This window comes from Oryctolagus cuniculus, chromosome 16 (genome assembly GCF_051225735.1).
Source record: "Oryctolagus cuniculus isolate XC-2025 breed Fujian yellow rabbit chromosome 16, ASM5122573v1, whole genome shotgun sequence".
NCBI classification, from domain to species: domain Eukaryota; kingdom Metazoa; phylum Chordata; class Mammalia; order Lagomorpha; family Leporidae; genus Oryctolagus; species Oryctolagus cuniculus.
The window spans coordinates 82692913-82714645 of record NC_142882.1 but is presented as its reverse complement, the minus strand read 5'-3'; the positions used below and the strand labels follow the sequence as shown (position 1 = coordinate 82714645).

The window sequence follows — 21733 nt, the reverse complement described above, 5'->3', positions numbered from 1 at the left end:
TGGGCAGTGAAGGATGGCCCAAGTGCTTGGGCTCCTGCACCCGCATGGGAGACCAGGAAGAAGCACCTGGCTCCTTGCTTCGGATCGGCGCAGTACCAGCCGTAGTGGCCATTTGGGGAGGGAACCAATGGATGGAAGACCTTTCTCTCTGTCTCTCTCACTGTCTGTAACTCTACCTGTCAAGTAAAAAAAAAATAGAAACTTGACGTCATCTTCTTCTTTTATTTATTTATTTATTTTGACAGGCAGAGTGGACAGTGAGAGAGAGAGAGACAGAGAGAAAGGTCTTCCTTTTTCCATTGGTTCACCCCCTCCCCCAATGGCTGCTGTGGCTGGTGCACTGAGCTGATCCAGAGCCAGGAGCCAGGTGCTTCTTCCTGGTCTCCCATGTGGGTGCAGGAGCCAAGAACTTAGGCCATCCTCCACTGCACTCCCAGGCTACAGCAGAGAGCTGGATTGGAAGAGGAGCAACCAGCACAGAATGCGGTGCCCCGACTGGGACTAGAACCTGAGGTGCCAGCGCCGCAGGTGGACGATTAGCCTATTGAGCCGTGGCGCTGGCCAACATCATCTTCTAAGAGTGTAAAGTTACATGTCTGTCTCCCTTGAGGGGAAAATAATTGTCTTGTGTATCATTGTATCTTATGCTTAGTAAAGATTCATATTTTAGGAATTAGCAGTACATGATAAGTTAACAGAAACAGAAATCACAATAACTTTTGTAACTCAGAAGTAGAAGTTTCAAACAAGCTTCCAGTAATGACAAATCAAGCATCAATTATTGTGAGTAAATGAATCCATTTCTCCCCCAGATTGCACATGTTTCATGCGCCTATCAACACCAAATATTAAATGTAGTATCAATATATAACAATGAAATCCGGTCATTCGCAACAAAATGGAGGAATCTGGATAACATTATGCTGAGTGAATTAAGCCAGTCCCAAAGAGACAAATATCATATGTTCTCCCTGATCGGCGATAACTAACTGAGCACCAAAGGGGAAACCTGTTGAAGTGAAATGGACACTATGAGAAACAATGACTTGATCAGCCCTTGTCCTGACTGTTGATGTACAATGTAATACTTTATCCCTTTTAGTATTTTTTTTTTGTTCTAGTACTATTGGTTGAACTCTGTAATTAACACACAATTATTCTTAGGTGTTTAAATTTAACTAAAAAGTGATCCCTGTTAAATATAAGAGTGGGAATAAGAGAGGGAGGAGATGTACAATTTGGAACATGCTCAATCAATGCCCCAAATGGTGGAGGTAGAAACATGCCAGGGGATTCCAATACAATCCCATCAAGGTGGCATGTACCAATGCCATCTCACTAGTCCAAGTGATCCATTTCAGTTCACAATTGATCACACTGATAGGTCTAAGAGTCAAAGGGATCACACAAACAAGACTAGTGTCTGCTAATACTAACTGATAGAATTAAAAAGGAGAGAACGATCCAACATGGGAAGCAGGATACACAGCAGACTCAGAAGGGCAGATGTCTTAAACAGCACTCTGGCCTCAGAATCAGCCCTTAAGGCATTCGGATCTGGCTGAAGAGCCCATGAGAGTATTTTAGACATGGAAAGTCAAGTCACTCTGGCAAAAAAAAAAAAAAAAAAAAAGAAAGAAAGAAAGAAAAAAAGAAGAAGACCTAAATGAAAGATCTCTGCGAGTGAGATCCCAGTGGAAAGAACGGGGCCATCAAAGAAGGAGGTACCTTTCTCTGAAGGGAGGAGAGAACTTCCACTTTGACTATGACCCTGTCTGAATTAGAATGAAGTCGGTGAACTCAAAAGGCTTCCATAGCCTTGGCAACTCATGACTAGAGCCTAGGGTGATTACTGACGCCATAAACAAGAGTGTCAAATTGTTAAGTCAACAACAGGCGTCACTGTGTACTTACTTCTCATGTGGGATCTGTCCTTAGTGTGTTGTCCAATGTGAAATAATGCTATAACTAGTACTCAAACAGTATTTTACACTTTGAAAAAAAAATGTAGTATCAAGTATTTTAAGTTCAGTAGTAACTGAAAAAAAAAAAAAAAAAAACTTCCTCTATCCTACAGTAGTCATCTTCTGTCCTTGACATGGTGGATCGCCATTTATGGGTGCTCTTAAATCATGTAGAATAGTTTCCAACAGGTCTTTGCTCCTAAAACAAGCTTTCACTCTAAGAGCTACAAAGCACGAGGGGTCTGAGGAAGAGGGAGTACAGGGGAAGTTAGCACAAGGATTTCTAAGCCTCTCTTGCTGTATTGTGATCCAGGCTGTCTATGCTGCAGTGCTCAGCCCCTCTGGCGTTTACCAACTGCAGAGAACTATTGATCCTCCTTTTTAATGGTGATGTATGGGGCGTAATTTTACTTCTTTAGAGAAATCAGAAGTATCTGCAAAATTTCAGTTCAGGTTATCTCCACTGTTCTCCCTGTGGCCATTTCTACTGAGACCCTCCTGTTCTTTGCATACAGGATATTCTCTCTGTGAAAGGCTGGTCGGCCAGTTCCTGCAGACATAGCCAAGATGCTGTTACCAGGCCACCATCTCCCAGGAACATTTTCTCTTGTAAGGATGAAGGTCATGATCATTAAAGGTTTTGGCCCTGCTTTCTGGGTGGGAAGTAGTGTGCTACAGTGTTATTGATGTACAGCTTTTTCCATACCTTTATACTTCATTTGGGAAATGGAAAAAATTAAACTCATGCATAGTGTAGACTTTTAAAAGCATTTCCTTTGTGGCAAGAGAGGCCAATCTTCAAATAGTCTCCCAACTCAGGTTTAAGCCCCCAACGTCAAGATGCTCATCTGAGTGTGACTGTTTCTCAAATTGTTCAATATCATTAGACGTGCTTACTAGCAAATTCTAAAGTAGAAATCTGAACAGGTAATGAGCAGCATCCAATTTGCATTGTAAGTCAATTGTTTTAGAGAAAAGATTAATTAAAAGAAATGGTAGGTTAATTGAAATCAAGCAAGACCAAATCTACACTGAGTTTAAATCCCTGATACACATTTTCTGCCTCGATACAATATATAAATCTCCATTTGATAAATGCCTTCACTCAACAGATGAATTACGAATCACATTTGGAGTTTAAACAAATCTTTCGCAGTATCAGAAATAACTAAAGGAAAGAAGCTGATTCCACAGAGTGTGTGCAACAGCAGCAGCTTTACAGGGGAGAGCTGGGCACCTGCAGCCCATCGCCTCCTCTGCCCTCCCTCCCATCCATATGTTGCCCATTTCTCCCATCTGTGTTGTCACGGGCATATGGCTGACTGCGGTTGTCTGGCGGGACGATCCCAGTGAGGACTGGGCTCCAGCCTGGCAGAGACCCTGACATGCTTTGAAAAATAATCCAGTTGGGGCCAGCGCTGTGGCACAGCGGGTTAACATCCTGGCCTGAACCGCCAGCACCCCATATGGGCGCCGGTTCATGTCCCGGCTGCTTCACTTCCGATCCAGCTCTCTGCTATGGCCTGGGAAAGCCGTAGAAGATGGCTCACATCCTTGGGCCCCTGAAGCCATGTGGGAGACCCAGAAGAAGCTCTTGGCTCCTGGCTCCTGGCTTTGGATTGGCGCAGCTCCGGCCGTTGCGGCCAACTGGGGAGTGAACCGTCAGATGGAAGACCTCTCTCTCTCTCTGCCTCTCCTTCTCTCTCTGTGTAACTCTGATTTTCAAATAAATAAATAAATAAATCTTTAAAAAAAATGACTCAGTTAACACCAACATTTAGCTACTAACTTTATCATCAAGCAGAGGCCAGCATCGATGGAGCAGATGCCTTCACTCTTCTGTCCTCAGTCGCCTCTGCACGTGGGACAAAGTTTAATAAGGAGCCTTGTGGATGGAAAAGAATGTATTACTGATTCATAGTACCCTTTATGTTTTTCATCTTTCTTCACAGAGACTGAAAGAATTAAAACAGCGGGAATTTGCTCGAAATGTCGCTTCCAAGTCGTGGAAAGATGAGAAGAAACAGGAAAAGGCGCTGAAACGGCTTCATCAGCTGGCTGAGTTACGGCAGCAGTCAGAATGGTAAGAACTCGCGCTATCGGGGGCAAACTCACTTAAACCCAGGGAAATCCCAATGGTAAATCCATTCGGTTCACTGCAGCAATGTAAAATTGTAATGAACCCACAGAAATGTCTGAGGGGAAATATTTCTAATAGTTCTAAGGTGATAACCACATTATGTTAGGCATCTGATTTCTCTCTCAATATTGTTAATTTAATTTACTCCTTAATGAGATGATGCAAGAACAACTTTAATATACTAGCATTTATTCTATCCAGTTGATTTAAATGAACCAATATAGTTCTTCAGTAATTTGTTTTATGTTTTGTAATAATAATTAGAAAGACTATAAAAAAACAAGACATCTTTTTGGGGGATATAAATATCTGCATTCTCCCGAACACAGCTGAACCTAGAATAAATGACACTCTCATTGTGTGGCTGACAAACTAGATGCAATTAATACGGTGAGATTCACCAAACAGTGCCTTTTAAATAATTACAATATAACAAGCATTACATTAATACATTCTTGTAGCTGAAAAATAGCAGTTTTACAAAAGCTCAGAACCACTGAATGTTTCAAAGTTGTTACCTGGAGTGCAATTAAATTTGCAGATTGCAATTTGTATTCCTATGAATCATAATGTAAGACACTAACATAGCTAATTAATGTAGTTGGCAGCATCTTTGCAAATAGTGAAATGTACAGCTCTGTGCCAGAATTTAAACCCCTCTTGTTTAAATGGAAAATAATACACAATAAACAGGAATGGGTGACTCAAATATATTGCCACAAAACAATAGACTGCAAATGTGATCTTAAGGAAGTATTTCTTTTTTAAGATCTGTTATAAGTAAAAATAGTTAATGTACATTTTGCATATTCATGTATTTATAACTATTAAAAATTTAATGGGCTTATGACCATATGTAAAGATGATCATATTAGGGGCTAGCGCTGTGGCTCACTTGGTTAATCCTCCGCCTGCGGTGCTGGCATCCCATATGGGCGCCGGTCTCTAGTCCCAGTTGCTCCTCTTCCAGTCCAGCTCTCTGCTGTGGCCTGGGAGGGCAGTGGAGGATGGCCCAAGTGCTTGGGCCCCTGCACCCGCGTGGGAGATCAGGAGGAAGCACCTGGCTCCTGGCTTCGGATCGGCATAGCTCTGGCCGTGGGGGCCATTTGGGGAGTGAGCCAGCGGAAGGAAGACCTTTCTCTCTGTCTCTCTCACTGTCTAACTCTGCCTGTCAAATAAATTTTTAAAAGAAGATCATATTAAAAATAAATGAGAAGTTTAGTACAAAGAAAAATAAAGGTACAACATGTGCCCGGAGCTGAGGTTACTATAAAAACAATCATAGAAGCAAGACACACAGTTGGTACTGAGCACTTTCCTGGCAGCACAACAGAGAAAACTGCCCAGGGATGAGGTATTAGGCAGTTGTTGTCCAAAGAGGACTTGGAAAAAAAAAATTCCTAGGGTCCTGTGGGTAAGATAGCCATCCTGGAGTGATTAATTATGAAATGTCATAAGCCAGGTCATAAAAAATAGAGCCATCTTCACCATACAAGGATATCTTAAGATAGGTCTTTTAAGGCCAGGCCAGATTTCCCTCGTTTCTCAGCAAAGCTGACTAAGTGTAACAACATAAATGTGGTTGTTTTCTTACTAGGAATGTTCATTTCTACTTAACCTTTTCTGTATTTTCCTCTGGGAAGAACGACTTTATCTCAGAGGAGCTGAGATGAGAGTGGTGATGATGATTTTGATGATGCATTGGAATTCAAGTTTGCCAGAGCTACCCATGAAGGGTCCTCCAAATTAAAAGACACACTCTATTAAGTTCCAGGTGTCCCTGTGGAAACCTTGTTTACAAAGCCAACACAAACCTAACCACATCCGGGCTGGTGTCTTGTACAGAGCAGGCAGTGTCTAGTTTTGCAGTGTGTCTTTATTGTTATGAAAAGGACAGGTGCTCCTCTTTCTAAACCCAGAATTCAGAACTGGCAAAATGATTTACTTTTTTTTCTAATATCCTGTGCTCTCCAGCCAGTCTTTCTCTCTGCTTAAATATTCCATGACCTAAAGGAATCTACCTAATATAATTACGAAATGTGTTCATTTTGGCAGCTAGGTTGATGAACGAAAAAAAAAAAAAAAAACATTAGCAGTGCACCCCTGGACAACCTTTCTTCATCCTTTATCGTCATAAAAAGGGCTTGTGAGTAAGATGATCCAGATAACAAGATTCCTTTATGACCCCAAAGAGAAAAGGGGTGAATTTATTACTGGTAGGAATGTTTGAATCAAACTGATGGGAAAGTGATGACAGAAAACTAACTGGTAATAAGTCTTATACAGGGCAGTCAACTTTGGCCATCTCTTGGGTTACTTTTACCCAATCAGATCCCTCAGCAAGAGCAGTTTCTGTGTGTGAACTTCCAGTCTGCCTAACTCAGTTCATCTTGATATGGGGAATCCTTGATAAGACTATGAAGTTCCTTAGGTGACAACTAGATAAGCTGAGATATCACAAAGTGACACCATGGAAGGAAACCATGTTGCTGGGCTAGGTCTCATTTCCTGTTTGGAAAGAATTAAATTGTGAATTTGTTACATTGTTGCAAGTAGGAATTTGAGGATGAGTCTGGAACAGACAATTCAGTTACAAGAAGCAAAAGGCTAACTATAGTCATTTTCTTACAAGCCATTCAAAATAAAAACAGGTAAAAAATACAAAAAGAAACTGAAGATCTAAAAAAGGAAATAATGAGATAAGTGTAAAAAATTCAGGATTTGCAGAAGCAGAATGATGGTTGCCACAGGCTGGAGGAGAGGGTGGCAAAGCATACAGACTTCCAGGTAGAAGATGAGTATCTTCTGAGGGACCTAAGGTAGGGTACACTGACTGCAGCTCATACTACTCTATTGTTTCTTTGGAATCTGCTGAGAAAATGTATCTTAAGTGTCCTTAACCACCACAACCTACAAAAACAAAAGGTACAGTGATGGATATGTCCATGGATTTGATTTTGGTAATAATGTTATCATGTGCAGAAAGCAAACTGGAAAAAAAAAATAAGCTTTAATAAGATTTTAGGTCATAAACTTGTATAAACCTAACAGAATTTAAAACAACATAAATACAGAAAATTTAGGACTTTCAAAGTAATATTACCAAATCACATTTAAGATAAAGGAAATTAAAGCTTATAAAGCAATAAGAAAAAAAGTATACAGCAGAAGAAAAAGTATCAAAGATTAATACAAGAATAAAATGTTAAAACTCCTGAAAAATCCATAATCATAAATGTAGATTAGATCATAAACTAAGAGCAAGAATTAAAGACCAGAAGCTAACAGCAAAATACCATAAAAAGCTAAGATAAACAGGTTTAAAAATATTTAAAAAGAATATAAAAGGAAAAGCTTTTCCATTAGAGAGATAAATGATAAAACAGCAATACTGAAAAGATATTTAGACTAACATAAATCAAAGCAAGTAAATGCACAAAACAGTACCAGGGTAACAGGCAAAAATAGCAAGAAACATGTATGTGTAAAATAGAAGATAATATAAGAAATACTGACATATCTGCATCTCAGTGGAATCAAGAAGGGGGGTAGGGTGATACCTGGATGCTAGACCTTGTCGCTGCTTTCTGCCAAGTGTAGGTGCTGATAGCACCAGACTGAACTTCTACTTCACCCAAAGAGTGGTTGTACAGGTGGAAGGCGGCTCTTGGGCACTGAGGCAAAATTCAGGGCTGCAGCTGTTTCTGAACCCCGTTGTTCCATCCCTAGTCTGCAGACTCTTTAGAAGGCCAGTGGTAAACACTGCCGCATGCCTCTGTGCTCCTTGTTTGTCTTTAATCTGTAAAGAAATATTCGCTAACCCATACACCACTTTACAGTGGTCCTCCCATCCTCGGATTCAAGATGGGAAAATCTCCTCTCTCAGAAATGGGAAGGGATGATTTGGTAAGGGCCGTCTAACATGTTGAGTGAGAGGAACTTCTTCATCATGAAACAGCTACTGTAGAGAACAGAACACAGGCTTAGAACATTTCTAAAGATAGTTGTCCAGAAGATTCAAGGGGATGTTACTACTCTGTAGCTCTACCCATTAATTCATGAAAAGGAGATAATCTGATATCATTAAAAAATCAGTCATGGTCAACATTATTTCTAAATTAAAATCATATGGGCCTAGAAAAGAACAGATTAGATATTGTCAAAAAAGTGAGGTCAGTAAAATATAAATTAGTACAGGAGAAATATCTTAGAGTAAAAGACTAACAACAGCAGAATACTGAGATAAATACTAAGACCTAAAGGCATATTTTGGAGAGCCAATAATTTGAACATGTAAATTCCAACACAGGAAACTAGAATGAAATTAAACAATAATTAAAGAAGAAAGTGTATGTATGCAGAAGAAAGTTAAACTAAAGGTGTTCAAGAAATACTATTAAAAACAGAAAAAATTCAACCTGTAGCTATAGCTATGATCTGTGTCCCAGTAAGACTATAGATATACATATATATTTATGCATAGCATAATAAATAATTTCATATGCATAAAATAATGCAAAATCACACTAATGCATGAGTAGGTTCAACAATAAATAAGAGTAGGCTGATTAAAATTTCTGCCAAATAAAAATTCATGTAGTACATGTTCTGTCACTCACGGGGAAGTGAAAAGAAAATGTCAGTCTAAAATTAGAATGGTGATGAATGGAGTCTGGGAACGGTAGGCTGGCTAAAAAGGTACGAAGACAAAGGTGATCGCACTGGGTTCTAGTGTTCCACAGCAATGCATTATCTCCGACATAAGGGACTGGAAGAGAGGAGCTGGTGTGCCCCCACCGTGGAGGAAGAGGGTAGCAGAGATGCTGTTTCTAAGCTGAACCTATTATTCTGTATGTGTGGATTCATGTATTGTACTGTCGCCCATAAAGGTGTTCAGGTTACACACTACATGTCAATAAAAAATGCTTAACATACAAAGACAAAGAAGCAAAGTGCATAGAAGGTGGTGGATAAAAAGAATGTGATGGTCTGTGTTGGTTGATCAAGTAGTCATAGTTGAAGCCAATAGAAAGGTACACCTGGCAAGCCCTCAGAAAGACTTCCACATTAGAGTTTAGGCTGCTGTATCAGTTCCCTTAGTGTTTTATATTCAAACAACATATGATCAGCTCTAAGCATATGGAATAAGAAAAAGAAAGCCATTTCACAGCAAACAGATGATATAATTTGTATTGCTCCACCCCTCGTTATGCCTTGTTTTGTAGTAAACGATATAGGAAGATTAAAATGTATTTGTTTGAAAATTGTTAACTAATTTCAATCTAAAGAATTACATCTCTTATATTCATTGGTGTTTTCAGTTTTCTGTGCAATTGCTAATGAGGCTCAGTAGAATGATCTTTTTAAAATCATTAAAACATAACACACACACATGCATAAATGGTCGAAAAATGTTTGGGGGAATAAAAAGCAAAGTAAGATTTCAGAACCTGAAAATATTGGCATGGCTTGCAAATGTGTCCTTTTGTTATGAATTTATTATAATTAATCAAATAAGCAACAAATCAAAAAGAACTAACCTTCCTATTTCATAAGGAAGTGAACATGAGGGAATTTTTAAAGTGAGGAATCAAAATTACAAAATGCTAGAACTTATATATAGAAACAAATTACAGGAATATTTTTGTATATTGGAAGTGAATTTTAATTCTATTTCATGTGAAAGTACTGATTAGGAAACACTTTATAAAATAAAGTCTGTATTTCAAAGAATTGATAAGCTCCTGAGGACATATATTGTGATGTAAATACAATACTTTATCTTCTTCTGCAGAACTGGCAGAAGATACCCACTTACTATTGCTAGTTGGTAATATTAAATAATATACACTTACTGCATTTTAGAGACAACCACCACGGTTAAGAAAATTACATTGAGTTGTATAAAGCACGATCAAATGATTACAACAGAAGATGTAGTTCATGAATAGAATAACTCTCCATAGGGACACTATGGAACATTCGCAGATAAATATGATTCCAAACCTAGAATATTAATCATTTTAATATTTATTTTATCTACAGTGTTTCTGGAAGTGGACCAGCATACAAAGCCCCCAGGGTAGCCATAGAAAAGCAACTCCAGCAAGGAATTTTCCCAGTCAAGAACGGCAGGAAGGTGTCCTGTGTGAAGAGCAGTCTCCTTCTTAAAGGAAAAAATGTGCCCAGGAGCATTTCCGACAAACAGAGGTCTACCGTGCCTAACCGACACCAGTTACAGACAGACAGACGATGTCTGTTTGGAAATCGGGTGCCACAGACACCTTCAGATCTCAGCAGCGCAAACCACAGGACAGGAGTATCATTTTCCTTTTCTAAAAAAGTGCACCTAAAATTAGAATCTTCAGCATCAGTTTTCAGTGAGAACACAGAAGAAACCCAGGATTGTAACAAGCCACCCATCTATAAAGCAAAGCAAACTGTACAGAAATGCAAGTGCTGCAGGTTTGCAAATGAGGATACAACACAGCTCTCAAAGGAAGAAATCACAAACATCTCACCAGGCCATCTGGAAAGGAGCTTCTCCAGAAGCTCCAAAATTCTGCAGGACAAACGTGAGTCCATTGATAAGACTCTGGAAGATTCCACTGGCATTGTCCCTCCATTCTCTACATCTAACATTCATCTTTCAGATGGAGAATGTTCTCCTTCCAGCAGAGAAGAGGAAACCAGCAATGCATGGAAGAACACTCCAGAAAACCACACTGATCCTCCACACCCATCAGATGCTTCCTCCAGCCCACCCAGCATTTATAGGCACATTGATGCCAGGATATTTGACTGTTTGGATGAGTTTTCATCGCTGGAGCCAAGTGACCGAAAGAGTGTCAAGCATTTCAATCCCAAATCCAGAATGGAGAACAGAGAAAAATCTTTGGAGGAAACAGAAAGAATTAGTAAAAATGTTCAAAAACTTGAACGGGAGGCATGCCCCCATGATGTGACATCCAAACCACTGCCTTTTCTCCATGTACAAAGCAAGGATGGCCACACCACTCTCCAGTGGCCTACAGAACTTCTGTTCTTCACAAAAACAAAACCCTGTATTTCCTATGGCTGCAACCCCTTATATTTTGATTTTAAGCATTCTCGGAACACAAAGGATGGCCATGATCGTGATCCAGAGGACTTCACAGCAGAAGTGGGTAAGGAGGCCTTGGAAATGAAAACTAAAGAAGAGCGCCAAGTCTCAGGTTTCATCAAAGACCGACAAAAATTGATCCAAGAAGATAATCAGTCTCGGAAACCAAAGATAATGATAGCGAATCCTGGTTGGGAAAATTTCCAGAAAGAATATAATTTGGGCTACAATGATTCTGAGTCCGGAGAAGGTGAACATCATTCTAGTGCAGGTAATGTGGAACTGAAAAATCCTGAAGTGCCTACTCCCCTTGATGTGTCTGTGAGAGACTGCACAGGAAACTATCCTAGTGACGATGAAGTCCAGGAACCTCCGAGGACCCCTTGGCAGAGCCGGGGCAAAGTTGTCCTAAATGATGCAAATGAGAGCCTATCTTTTCCTCCCTACATCTCCAGGACAAAAAAGCATAAGCTGATTTCCTGTAGTTCTCATTCAGAGTGTGAGGACAGAAAGCATTTCACCTGGAATTCAAGCCCTCTGACTACAGGGGGACACAGTGACCATGGGCAGGGCGTCAGTGTGACTCTGAACAGCAGCCACCTCAGTCTGACCAGCAGTGCTTCTGGACATGGAAACCAAAGTTACACGAGATGCTCACCCACGGTGTCGCTGAGCGGGCGTGCTAGCCCTGCAGGTGCATCCTCGGACAGTGTGTCCGACGTGAGAAGTGCTTGTGCAAGTCACGGGCCCCACGGCGGTGGCAGAGGTACCCTGCTCTGCTTTTGCAGAAGAAACCACAGATCAGGTGAAAGACACACACGGAAACACAGAAAGCGCAAGGGCCGTTGCTTGTCTGCTGAGATCTCTACGAGCGCCTGCCTCCAGTCTGAAACAAAGCGAGATGCAAGCTGCAAATTGTGGGAATCGTTTAAAAAGAAGAAGCACGCAAAACACAGGTGTTGTCACTGTAAAGAAAAACATAGAACTGGCAAAATGCCACCGTTTTCAGGGCCCAAATCCCCGAGGATCATCCACTGTGGTTTGAGCTCACAAGTTTCCTGTGATGCAGACAGGGAAGAACTACCTAACTGCCAGGGACCTCAACAGAGCAGAGTGGGCTCTTACTCAAGAGGGGAGATCCACTGCTTAAATAGAAGCAGAACTTGGGAGCCTTTGGCCAACACTCACTGTTGTGATCTGGGAAAAGTCAAGCCCAGACAGTGTAACTCTGGGAATGCCCACTGCCTTCTAAGGAGCTATTCCATTGGCCCTTCAGAAACTATGGAGCCAAACATGACAGAGGGAGACAGGACCCCCCTGACAGCCAAGAGCCTCTTAGAGAGAATACAAGCCAAGAAGTGTCGGGAGCAGTCAGCTCCTTTGGAGGTCTCTCCTAACAGCTGTATGAATGAATCAGAGGCTCATTCACAAATCTCACGTGCAATTCAACTCCTACCATCAGGCTGTTCCAGACCAGCATTGCCTTTGTCAGAAAAAACACAATGCAACAGTAAAAGAAGAAATGATAAAGGCAGTGCAGTCCAAAGGACTACTGAAAAGGACAAAATCAAAAGTTTGCAGCCCAATAATGTCACTGTTCTAGCAGATAATGGTTGTGACCATCTTTCTAAAGGTCTAATTCACATAGTAACTGAGTCTCAGTCACTAAATGGGAGAAAGAACCCAGCAATGAAAGGCCAATCAAAACCCTCAATTAGTGAAGCCCAACCTTTGAGTCAAAGCTGTGACCCACTGCCCAATGATTTCCCTGGTGCTTGTCCAACCAATAGATATACTGGTGTTGGTGATGCAACAGAGACCAAAGAGGACCAAATAAATCTCGACTTACAGGACGTAAGCACGCAGATGCATCATGGAGAGGGGGATATAAACTCTTACCATGACAGAACTATGCAGAAGCATGACAAAGTGGAAGATGGATTGGAAGTGTGTCATAAATCTCTCTCCCCCCCTCTAAGTCAACAGCCCATAACGTTTTCTCCCGAAGAAATAGATAAATATAAGCTCCTCCAGCTGCAAGCCCAACAGCACATGCAGAAGCAGCTCTTGTCAAAGCATCTTCGAGTTCTGCCTGCCGCAGCGCCCACTGCCTTCTCCCCGGCCTCAGCTGTGCCAGCAGTTCCAGTTCACCAGCACGCCTCCATCACCACCATCCACCACACGTTCCTGCAGCACTTCGCTGTGTCTGCCTCCCTAAGTTCCCACAACAGTCACCTCCCTATCGCTCACCTGCATCCTCTGTCACAGCCACATTTCACTCCTATTTCGTTTTCAACTCTCACTCCCACCATTATCCCTGCACACCCCGCTTTCATAGCCAGTCATCCCCTACATTTAGTCACGGCTGCTCCCTTCCACCCATCTCACATAACACTGCAGCCCCTGCCCCCGGCGGCATTCATCCCAACCTTGTTTGGCCCCCACCTAAACCCAGCCACGACGTCTATTATCCACTTGAATCCTGTAATCCAGCCCATGTTCCAAGGTCAAGAACTTTGCCACCATTCCTGCTCCAGTCAGATGCAACAGTTAAATGGCATGAAGGAGGCCTTAAATGTTTCAGCACATTTGAACTAATAGGTGTGAAAGCCCCTCTGGTGGATAAATGAAGCAAATTGTCACTACCTACAAAATGATAGATTTAAGGTGATCTGATTTTTATGAGAATTAAGATACCTGTGTCAATTCAAAATGTGACCAATATATAAATATGAACTGAGTTGCCAATAATGAAATATAAGATAATTTTAAGAATTTCTTTTAACTTGTAAAAATATAGGGAGAAATAAAATTATTTTGTAGAAGAGCACAAGGGAAAGTATTTTGTTTGGGATGAGTTCTTGTGCAACATTATTCAGTGGTAACAGAAAACATTTAGAATGGCAATATTACAAAGAAAAATAAAAAGAAATATAAGACTACGCTGTAGGTGTTTGTTTAGTGAATGAATATGCATTTCATTTTCTCAGCAAAAATAAATCAGTTCTTTAAAACAATTATTCAGGTTGAAATTATCCTCTAATGAAACAGTCTTTAAGCAGATTGTACAGTTTCTGTAAAAAAAAAAAAAAAATTGGTGAACTTCATTTGACACAAATCTATGCCCAGATAATTTTGTAATTGTAAGAATCAGTAACATCTAAAATTAAGAATGTTTAATTTTTGTATAAGAAAACATGCACAAACTAGCATTAGTATTTGTTAATGCAAAACACAAAAATAAGATATATGCAGAAAAAACATTTTGAATACATTGGTTGATCTTTCAGGTATTACGAAGACTAATAATCTTACTTTTTTTTTTTTACTCAGAAATTTTACTCTGTTCATCCAATACATGTATAATCATAGATGTAAAGGTTTGGAAATGTCAGTGTTTTTAAATGTCCAGAATCTCCTAAAGCATTTGGTGTGTTTTATTCTAGTGTGATATTTTAAAATACAATGAATGATGAATAAAGCCATCATTCATGTGATTTTTGCAAATTATTTCAAAATTCATTGAGAATGTTTTCTGGCCCATTGAATTTGCATTCTGACGTCTGTATGATGGTCCTCCAGGAAGATTTATTATTTTACATCCTGTCTCTCCTTCTTTCCTTCTCCCCCCAACCCCACCCTTCTTCCCTGCTTGCTTTCCTCCCTCCCTCCCTCCCACCATCCCTTCTGTCTCTTTCTTCTTTCAACAGAAAGAGCTCTTTGGTCCACTGATTGACTCCCCAAATGCCTACAACAGCCAAATCCAAGAGCCTGGAACTCAATCTGGGTCTCCTTTGTGGGTGGCAAAGACTCAAGTGCTAGACCCATCACCTGCCGCCTCCCAGGTTACACACAAGCAGGAAGCTGGGATCTGAAGCAGTGCCAGACGCTTGCCCACACAGGATGCAGGAATCCCAAGTGGCAGCTTCACCCCTGTGCCAAACACCACCCCATGGTAGCTCATGTGCTTCAAGTGGAAACAAGGTGAACTTGCCTAGTAGCGCATTCCCAGTACACCTGAGACAGAGGAATCCATCTGGACAAAGAGGCGCTCAGTCACTGCTGCTGGTCTTGAGGAAGGGGCACCCCCTCGCCTTCAGCTGACAGTGCACATGGCTGTGTTTACAGGGCCATTCTCATCTCCTCATCCTCATCGTGGGGTCAGTGTGATCATTCGCATCCCTGACGAGAGAATCGAGCTGAAGGGTCAACTAGCTCACATGTGCTAAAGGGTAGGCGAAGTTCTCTCTGATGCAGGATGGACACAGTGAGAGGGGAGGGTGGAGCAGGGTTGGAAGGAGAGGAAGAAATTTGAAATTTGAGCATAAATAAAAACTATAATTTCCAAAGTGTCATCATGAACTTGTAGTATGGGAGTTTTGTGTGGGATCAGCAGTGACAAAGTCTGTCTTATTAAAGGGAATAGTAACAAGCATCTAAAGCAAGAAACTGTACTTCATGGAATTCTATAAAAGTAACCATAAAGAACCACTGGTGAATTCTGGGTGAATCCAAAAGGAGGGGAATTAAGTGGCTTATTTATTATCAAAAGGGATGACAAATGGTCCTGCAGATTTAAAAAAAAAATGGAGAGTGGTTCGCAAACTTTTCACAAAGCAGAACTAGAGTAATTCTGGGGACACACTCCTAATCCTGTTCTGAGAAAGACAGCACACCTACGTAACTTTTACAACTGTCTTGGTGACAGTTTAATCTCTCAGAAGATTAGATCAGGGAACCTGTCCTGGGCACTTAGTGTTGACTAACAAGGACAGATTGATCTCAGTAGGTGGCAAGGAAATGATGACTCAATCTCATGTTAACAGTGAAGAAACTGCTCACTTGATACACTATATTGAGCCATTTGACAACAGATTACATTATTTAAATGAAGACAGACTTGCACCCGAGGGTGAGAAGTTGTAAGCTTCATGTCATCACATGACAGAAATGTGATTATAAAACTCTCCTTCCCCAAATCATGAGCATATGCTCAAAACCTGCATTTTTATTTTTTTATTTTACCTTAAGATAACCATACTCTGGAAAAAATGAACAAAAATTTTAAAAATATATTGAATTCTAAATAATGGCATTTTTAAAATTGCCACAGTGATGAGTTATATTTCAGCATTATTCCCTTCCATTCTCAGTTATTTGACAATGGATTTTGAATATTAAATTTCTGTTATGTTCTATTGCCTGATATTGATGAGGTAGTTCTATTTCTGGAATTGTTCATGGAGGCAAGTTTTTATATCTGTCAAACTCTCAATGCTTAATTGAAAACTGAAAATATGGCAAGAAAGATGGTTTAGCATTTACACACATGTGCATGCCACACAGATACCTACCAATCTATATCTTTCTCAGAAATTACGAACCAATCCACTATTCAGGCACTTCACTGGATACAGGTATTGAGAACTGAGAATATGGGGAAGTTCATCTTCTTGGTTAGTCTCTGCCAAGTTTAGCAAGACAAAATACAATTGGAGTATTTCAAACTATTTCAATGATATCTCTAAGTCCACCTTTAGAAATATTTTAAAATGTTGGAAATTATTTAATCCAATTCCCAGGATTTCCTTCTTGGGTAGACATTTCACAGAATAATCTCCTGAACTGTGTCACTTACAGAAAGCAGATTTGACAGTGACTTCTTCTGTTTCTGCCAGGACTTCATGGAATCTCTCAACACTAAATAGAAACATATGAAAAGAAATTAATCCTATGAAACTTTCCAATAAATGGAATATTAATCAATACAGTTACTCAGGAGCATATCACTGGATCTGTTTCCTTCATGCATAATGTTCTCACCCAGACCCAGCTCCCAAAGATGGCATCAGTGCAGCTTTTACTTTCTGAATTTTATATTAACATCACATTGACCACAAAACATGCATTCCAAGCATTTGAGGCAACAACTGGAGATGTGGAGATGCTTCACCCATTAGGATGCCCCTTGGTGTCCCTGTGTGAAAGCTGTACGTGACGAACACGTCCGGATGGACTCAGGCTGCGTCCACGGTTCACTGTCCCCTTCTCAGTGAAATGACATTGTTGATCATCAGCACTTTTATCCGTCTTTCCTGAAATGTGCTTCCTGTGTTTTCAGAAAGATGGGTAGGCACGCGGAAGAAAAATACATACAAATTAGGTCCAGTTTTCCAAAAACACAATTTGAAGACCCACGTGGTGCATGTCGGTCTGTGCAGCTAACAGACTATGGGGCAGCATTAATCTCTGGCCTAGCAGAGCTCAGGAGCAGGTTTAGTGTTTATTCTTTAAGGTAGATGAGCTCCCGAATAGCGTGCTCTCGCTGGCGAACAGAAACGCGATGAAGAAGCAAGTGGGTGACTACTTTCGTGCTGCAGTCAGGAAAACGGATGACTCTTCTTTGCATCCAAGGCTGCAAGCACTTCTAAGAGGAGAGTTCCCCGCTAAAATATAAGTTTCCCTGCCCATCAACCGGAGTCTAGAGGATTTTCAAAGGTTATCACTTCATTCCAGCAAAAATAGTACCCATTGCTCTGTTCAGGTAGGCATTTGAAGGTGATTGTTGTATTTCCTAGGATTAAGCTCTGTTAACATGGAAGCGGTGGCTGAGTGGGTTAGGTTTAGAAGAAGCCAGCATTTAGAGGGAAGCCAAAGGCAGCTTTGCCGAGGAGGGAATTCTCCCAATCTGCTTTCTTTATTCCTTTCTCAAACCCACTCCCTCCTTTCTCAAATAACACGAGCAAGAATATCTCCTCAGAAACACAAAATTTAGGAAACATTGGAAGAATTACAATATGTATGAGTACACAGGTGAGGGTAGATGTATGTCTGTGCTCTTAATAAATACAGTCGCTAGTTGTAGACCTTGATCTTTGCTCAAAATGGTATTTTTCAAAGCATATTCACTTATTGAAACAAGCACCTTCAAGGAGAAATTTCTTCTCCAACAGGATCAATTGTCAGTTCCTTTGATATGTGCAAGATTATAAAATAGCTGATGGGATGAATCGTGTAGCTGTTTACAGCAAATCCCCACCGTACTCGACTCCATTTGAAGTATTTAATTTGTAATTAAGTGCGATGGTAGTCCAGCATATGATAAGTAAATCAGTAATTTCATTTTGTACAGAGCATTTTTAATTGTTATGTGGCTAAGTAAATTGCACTATTGTATATGCAAAGCAGCTTTTTTAGGTTATTCAATAAATTACTTGGACTGTAGTTCAATGCAATAATTTTTTTTCAATAAAAAGCTTAATGGTATAGGAGTGTTGGTCACATATTTCTATCAAAAGTACCAAAATACAAGAACACAATCAAATGCCAGATGGCATGGGAATATTCTGTATTTTACACTGCTGAATTAAAATGCATTTAACCTTTTATTTATTACTGTATGTATTTATAATCTATATTTAAATGCTGGGGTTTCTTAGACTATTTCTTAAAATTTTAGTGTTATCAAATAAAGCTGTTTCCTCAAACTGAAAATAAATATAACTTTTAAAATTCTATCAATGTATTATTTGTTGAAACTTAAAACGTATTCTGTGAAGTCTGTGTGTTTTCTTTCAGAAATGCTGTCTAATGCTTTTAGAGTTCTAAGAAAGCTCTACAGTTTGCAGAATGTGTTGTCTAACTCAGAATATGAAACAGACATGGTAGCATTCTTAACGCTTTTAACAATTTTAATACAGATTCTGAAAATAGTTTACTTAGAAACCCCAACAAACCGTAGTTCTCAGGACTCAGCTCACTAGGAAATCCCTTGCGACAGGCATGACTTGATGTGTCACACAGCTGTCACCTCCACTCCGTTTTCTGTCTTTGCCCTCCACAAGACAGCTGTGTGAGCCCTCGTCTGTCCTGTGCAAAATCTTAGAGCACATGTTTCTAGAAATGACCAATGGATGCTCTCTGGTTCTTGAATCACATCTGTTCTTACCCTTCCCTTACCTCCCCAGAAAGCTTTAACCAAATCCATTGGCTCCTGACTGCTTGCTTACTTAGCTGCCTTACCACTCCCCCAACACTGATGGAAGAAGAGAACTCTGAAGTGCACGTTAACTCAGAAGTGTTCCAGAACTTGGCATTTGCTTCCCTAAATGTATGTCCTGGATTCTCGATTTCTGTGTTGACCACTTGTTAGAATCCTGCAAAGTAATCTGAACATAGCTTTCACAAAACGCATGCACAGACACACAACTTCATGCACTCACATATGCACATGTATTTGTTGTGGGTGGAGTAGTGACAGAAAGATTCATTTCCTAGTTAATTCACTTGTCACCATTTATGGAGTCCCCACTATTGGCAAGACACTATTCAGTTACATCCTTCCCACAAGCTGTACTTGTAGATTCCCTAAAATGAAAGGAGAGGATGTTACGTTAGTAAGTACACCAAGACATAGGAGCAAGTGGCAACCTCTGGTCTATACGTTCAGTAGCTGTGCCCCCAGTACTTGGGCCTTCTGCCAGGTCTCAGCTTAGTTAACTCCATGAAACATTTTTGGCTCATCATGGAAATTTTTGGCACTAATGTTGAAAGGGTATCATATACTCTTGAGGACGTGTTCCCTTATCACACTTCGTGAAACGGAGTCAATTCCCAAATGGCATATTTAAAATGCTTTGAATCCGAAAGAGCAAACCCAGCAGAATTTTGTGACATTGCTCAGCAAGAAGTGAAAGCCACTTCCAACTGGCACACTCCCAGGATGCTGTGCTTCTCAAAGAACCTTCAGGCGAACAACTCGAATATTAAACATTCTCTTTACATCCCATTTTATCAGAGATGGTGCCGACACGGTATTTCAATTATTTGGCCTGGATATAGCGTGCTGTCTTGAGTAGAGGGAAGAAACTCCAATGTCTCTTCAGGATTGCTCCATTCATTATCAAGACATTTTAACAGACACTACTCCCTCTTGTCATAGATTATTCATAATGTGGAGGCAGAAAGATTTCTTCTATAATTCCAACTCTTCTAGGGAATAAAGAAAGAAAATGGTAGAAATTGCTCATTAGGAAATAACTGGGATGCAACTTTTTGCTCTGTAAGTCACCCATTCCTTAAATAGTTGTTTCAGGATGATGCAAAATTGACTAAAACAAAGATAAAATTGAATAATGAGTGGAAATCAATTTGAATGTTTTTCAAATCTGGACATTGATCCTAATCTAAATATATCAATATTGACTGCCAAACTGAATTTATGGCCATGAACTTACCAAGTCAAAGCTAATTTTTTTCCCTTGGCCATAGTTTTAATTTAAAATAACAAATTACAAACAGCTAGCACTTGACAAGAAGCCAAAAATAATATTTTTGAATGTCCCAATCCCCCCTCCCCAAGTTCACTGTCTATCCATTCAATCACCAGGTTGTTCTTCATGGAGGTGCACCATTCTGCTCACCACTGTCAGAATGTGCTGGGGGCAAAGTGAGTCTTCTGCTTGGTACAAATGACAAGCTTAGCTCTAGAGAACTGTTCTTTGCAAAAACTTCATAAATATTCAATAGCAATTTTTTAGTGTGGTTTATATCTCTGTCCAACAGAGGTGTGTGTGGTGCATTTGATGTCACTGTTAAGAGATGGAACCCATTACATCCCATGCTGACACAGCCCTTTTTGAGGAGGGAATATTTTTCTGAGGAATTATCTCTTCATTAGATGAGATGGAAAGTTACAATGAGAATTCACCCTTTATTAGGATTACGAGATTTAGGAAAAAATTATTGCACCAACACTCATATATTCCTCATTGTTCACTTGAAATTCAAAGTTAACATTGTGCTCCTATCTGGAACCCTACTTTCTATGAACTTGAAAACAAAAAGGATTTAAAAACAAACATTATTTGTTTAATTTTATTACTACTAGTATCCTTGATATAAATCATTGAAAGAAAATCTCTTTCCCCTCTATTCACAGACAATACCTTACTTCACCCCTCTCTGTTCTGCACTTAGGTGGCATAACCCTACAAATTCACGTCTTTTCTTCAGTAGTTTATGTTGCGCAAATCCACAAGAAAGATGCTTCCACAACTGGTCTTTCCAGGGTGAGGCTGCCTGGGAATGCTGCCCAAAGTGGTAGCAAAGGCAAACTACAAACGTGAGTCCCATAGTCAACTGGTACTATAAGAGAAGGTCGGAAAGTATATCAAAGAAAGGATTCCAGCAAAACTAAAAACTTCAGAAGTTATTTTCTTATTCAGAATCATTCATACATTCCCTACCTCCCATAAAAAACTTCTATTTTTACAGAAGATCAGTTTAGCATATATTAAGTAAAGATTTCAACAGTTTGCACCCACATAGAAACACAAAGTGAAAAATACTGTTTGAGTACTAGTTATAGCATTAAGTCACAATGTACAGCACATTAAGGACAGAGATCCTACATGAGGAGTGACTCCTGTTGTTGACTTAACAAATTGACACTCTTGTTTATGACGTCAGTAATCACCCTAGGCTCTTGTCATGAGTTGCCAAGACTATAGAAGCCTTTTGAGTTCA

General features: G+C 40.1%; 1 protein-coding gene across 2 annotated transcripts in view; it reads left to right on the top strand.

Moving 5' to 3' along the window:
• The window catches only part of ZNF804B (zinc finger protein 804B), a 530395-nt gene extending 511674 nt beyond the window's left edge, over window positions 1-18721 (top strand). Inside the window, exons 3-5 of one of the 2 annotated variants that reach the window (XR_007922261.3) lie at window positions 3917-4047; window positions 10150-13873; window positions 14917-18721. Coding sequence is in view for 1 of the 2 variants with exons in the window: in XM_051852999.3 (XP_051708959.2) it covers window positions 3917-4047; window positions 10150-13804 (3786 nt within the window). In the remaining variant the exon portion in view is untranslated. Of the gene's footprint in view, window positions 1-3916; window positions 4048-10149; window positions 14704-14916 lie in introns of those variants that run through there. The other variant, XM_051852999.3, reaches the window with a different exon arrangement.
• The last annotated feature ends 3012 nt before the right edge of the window (window positions 18722-21733 follow it).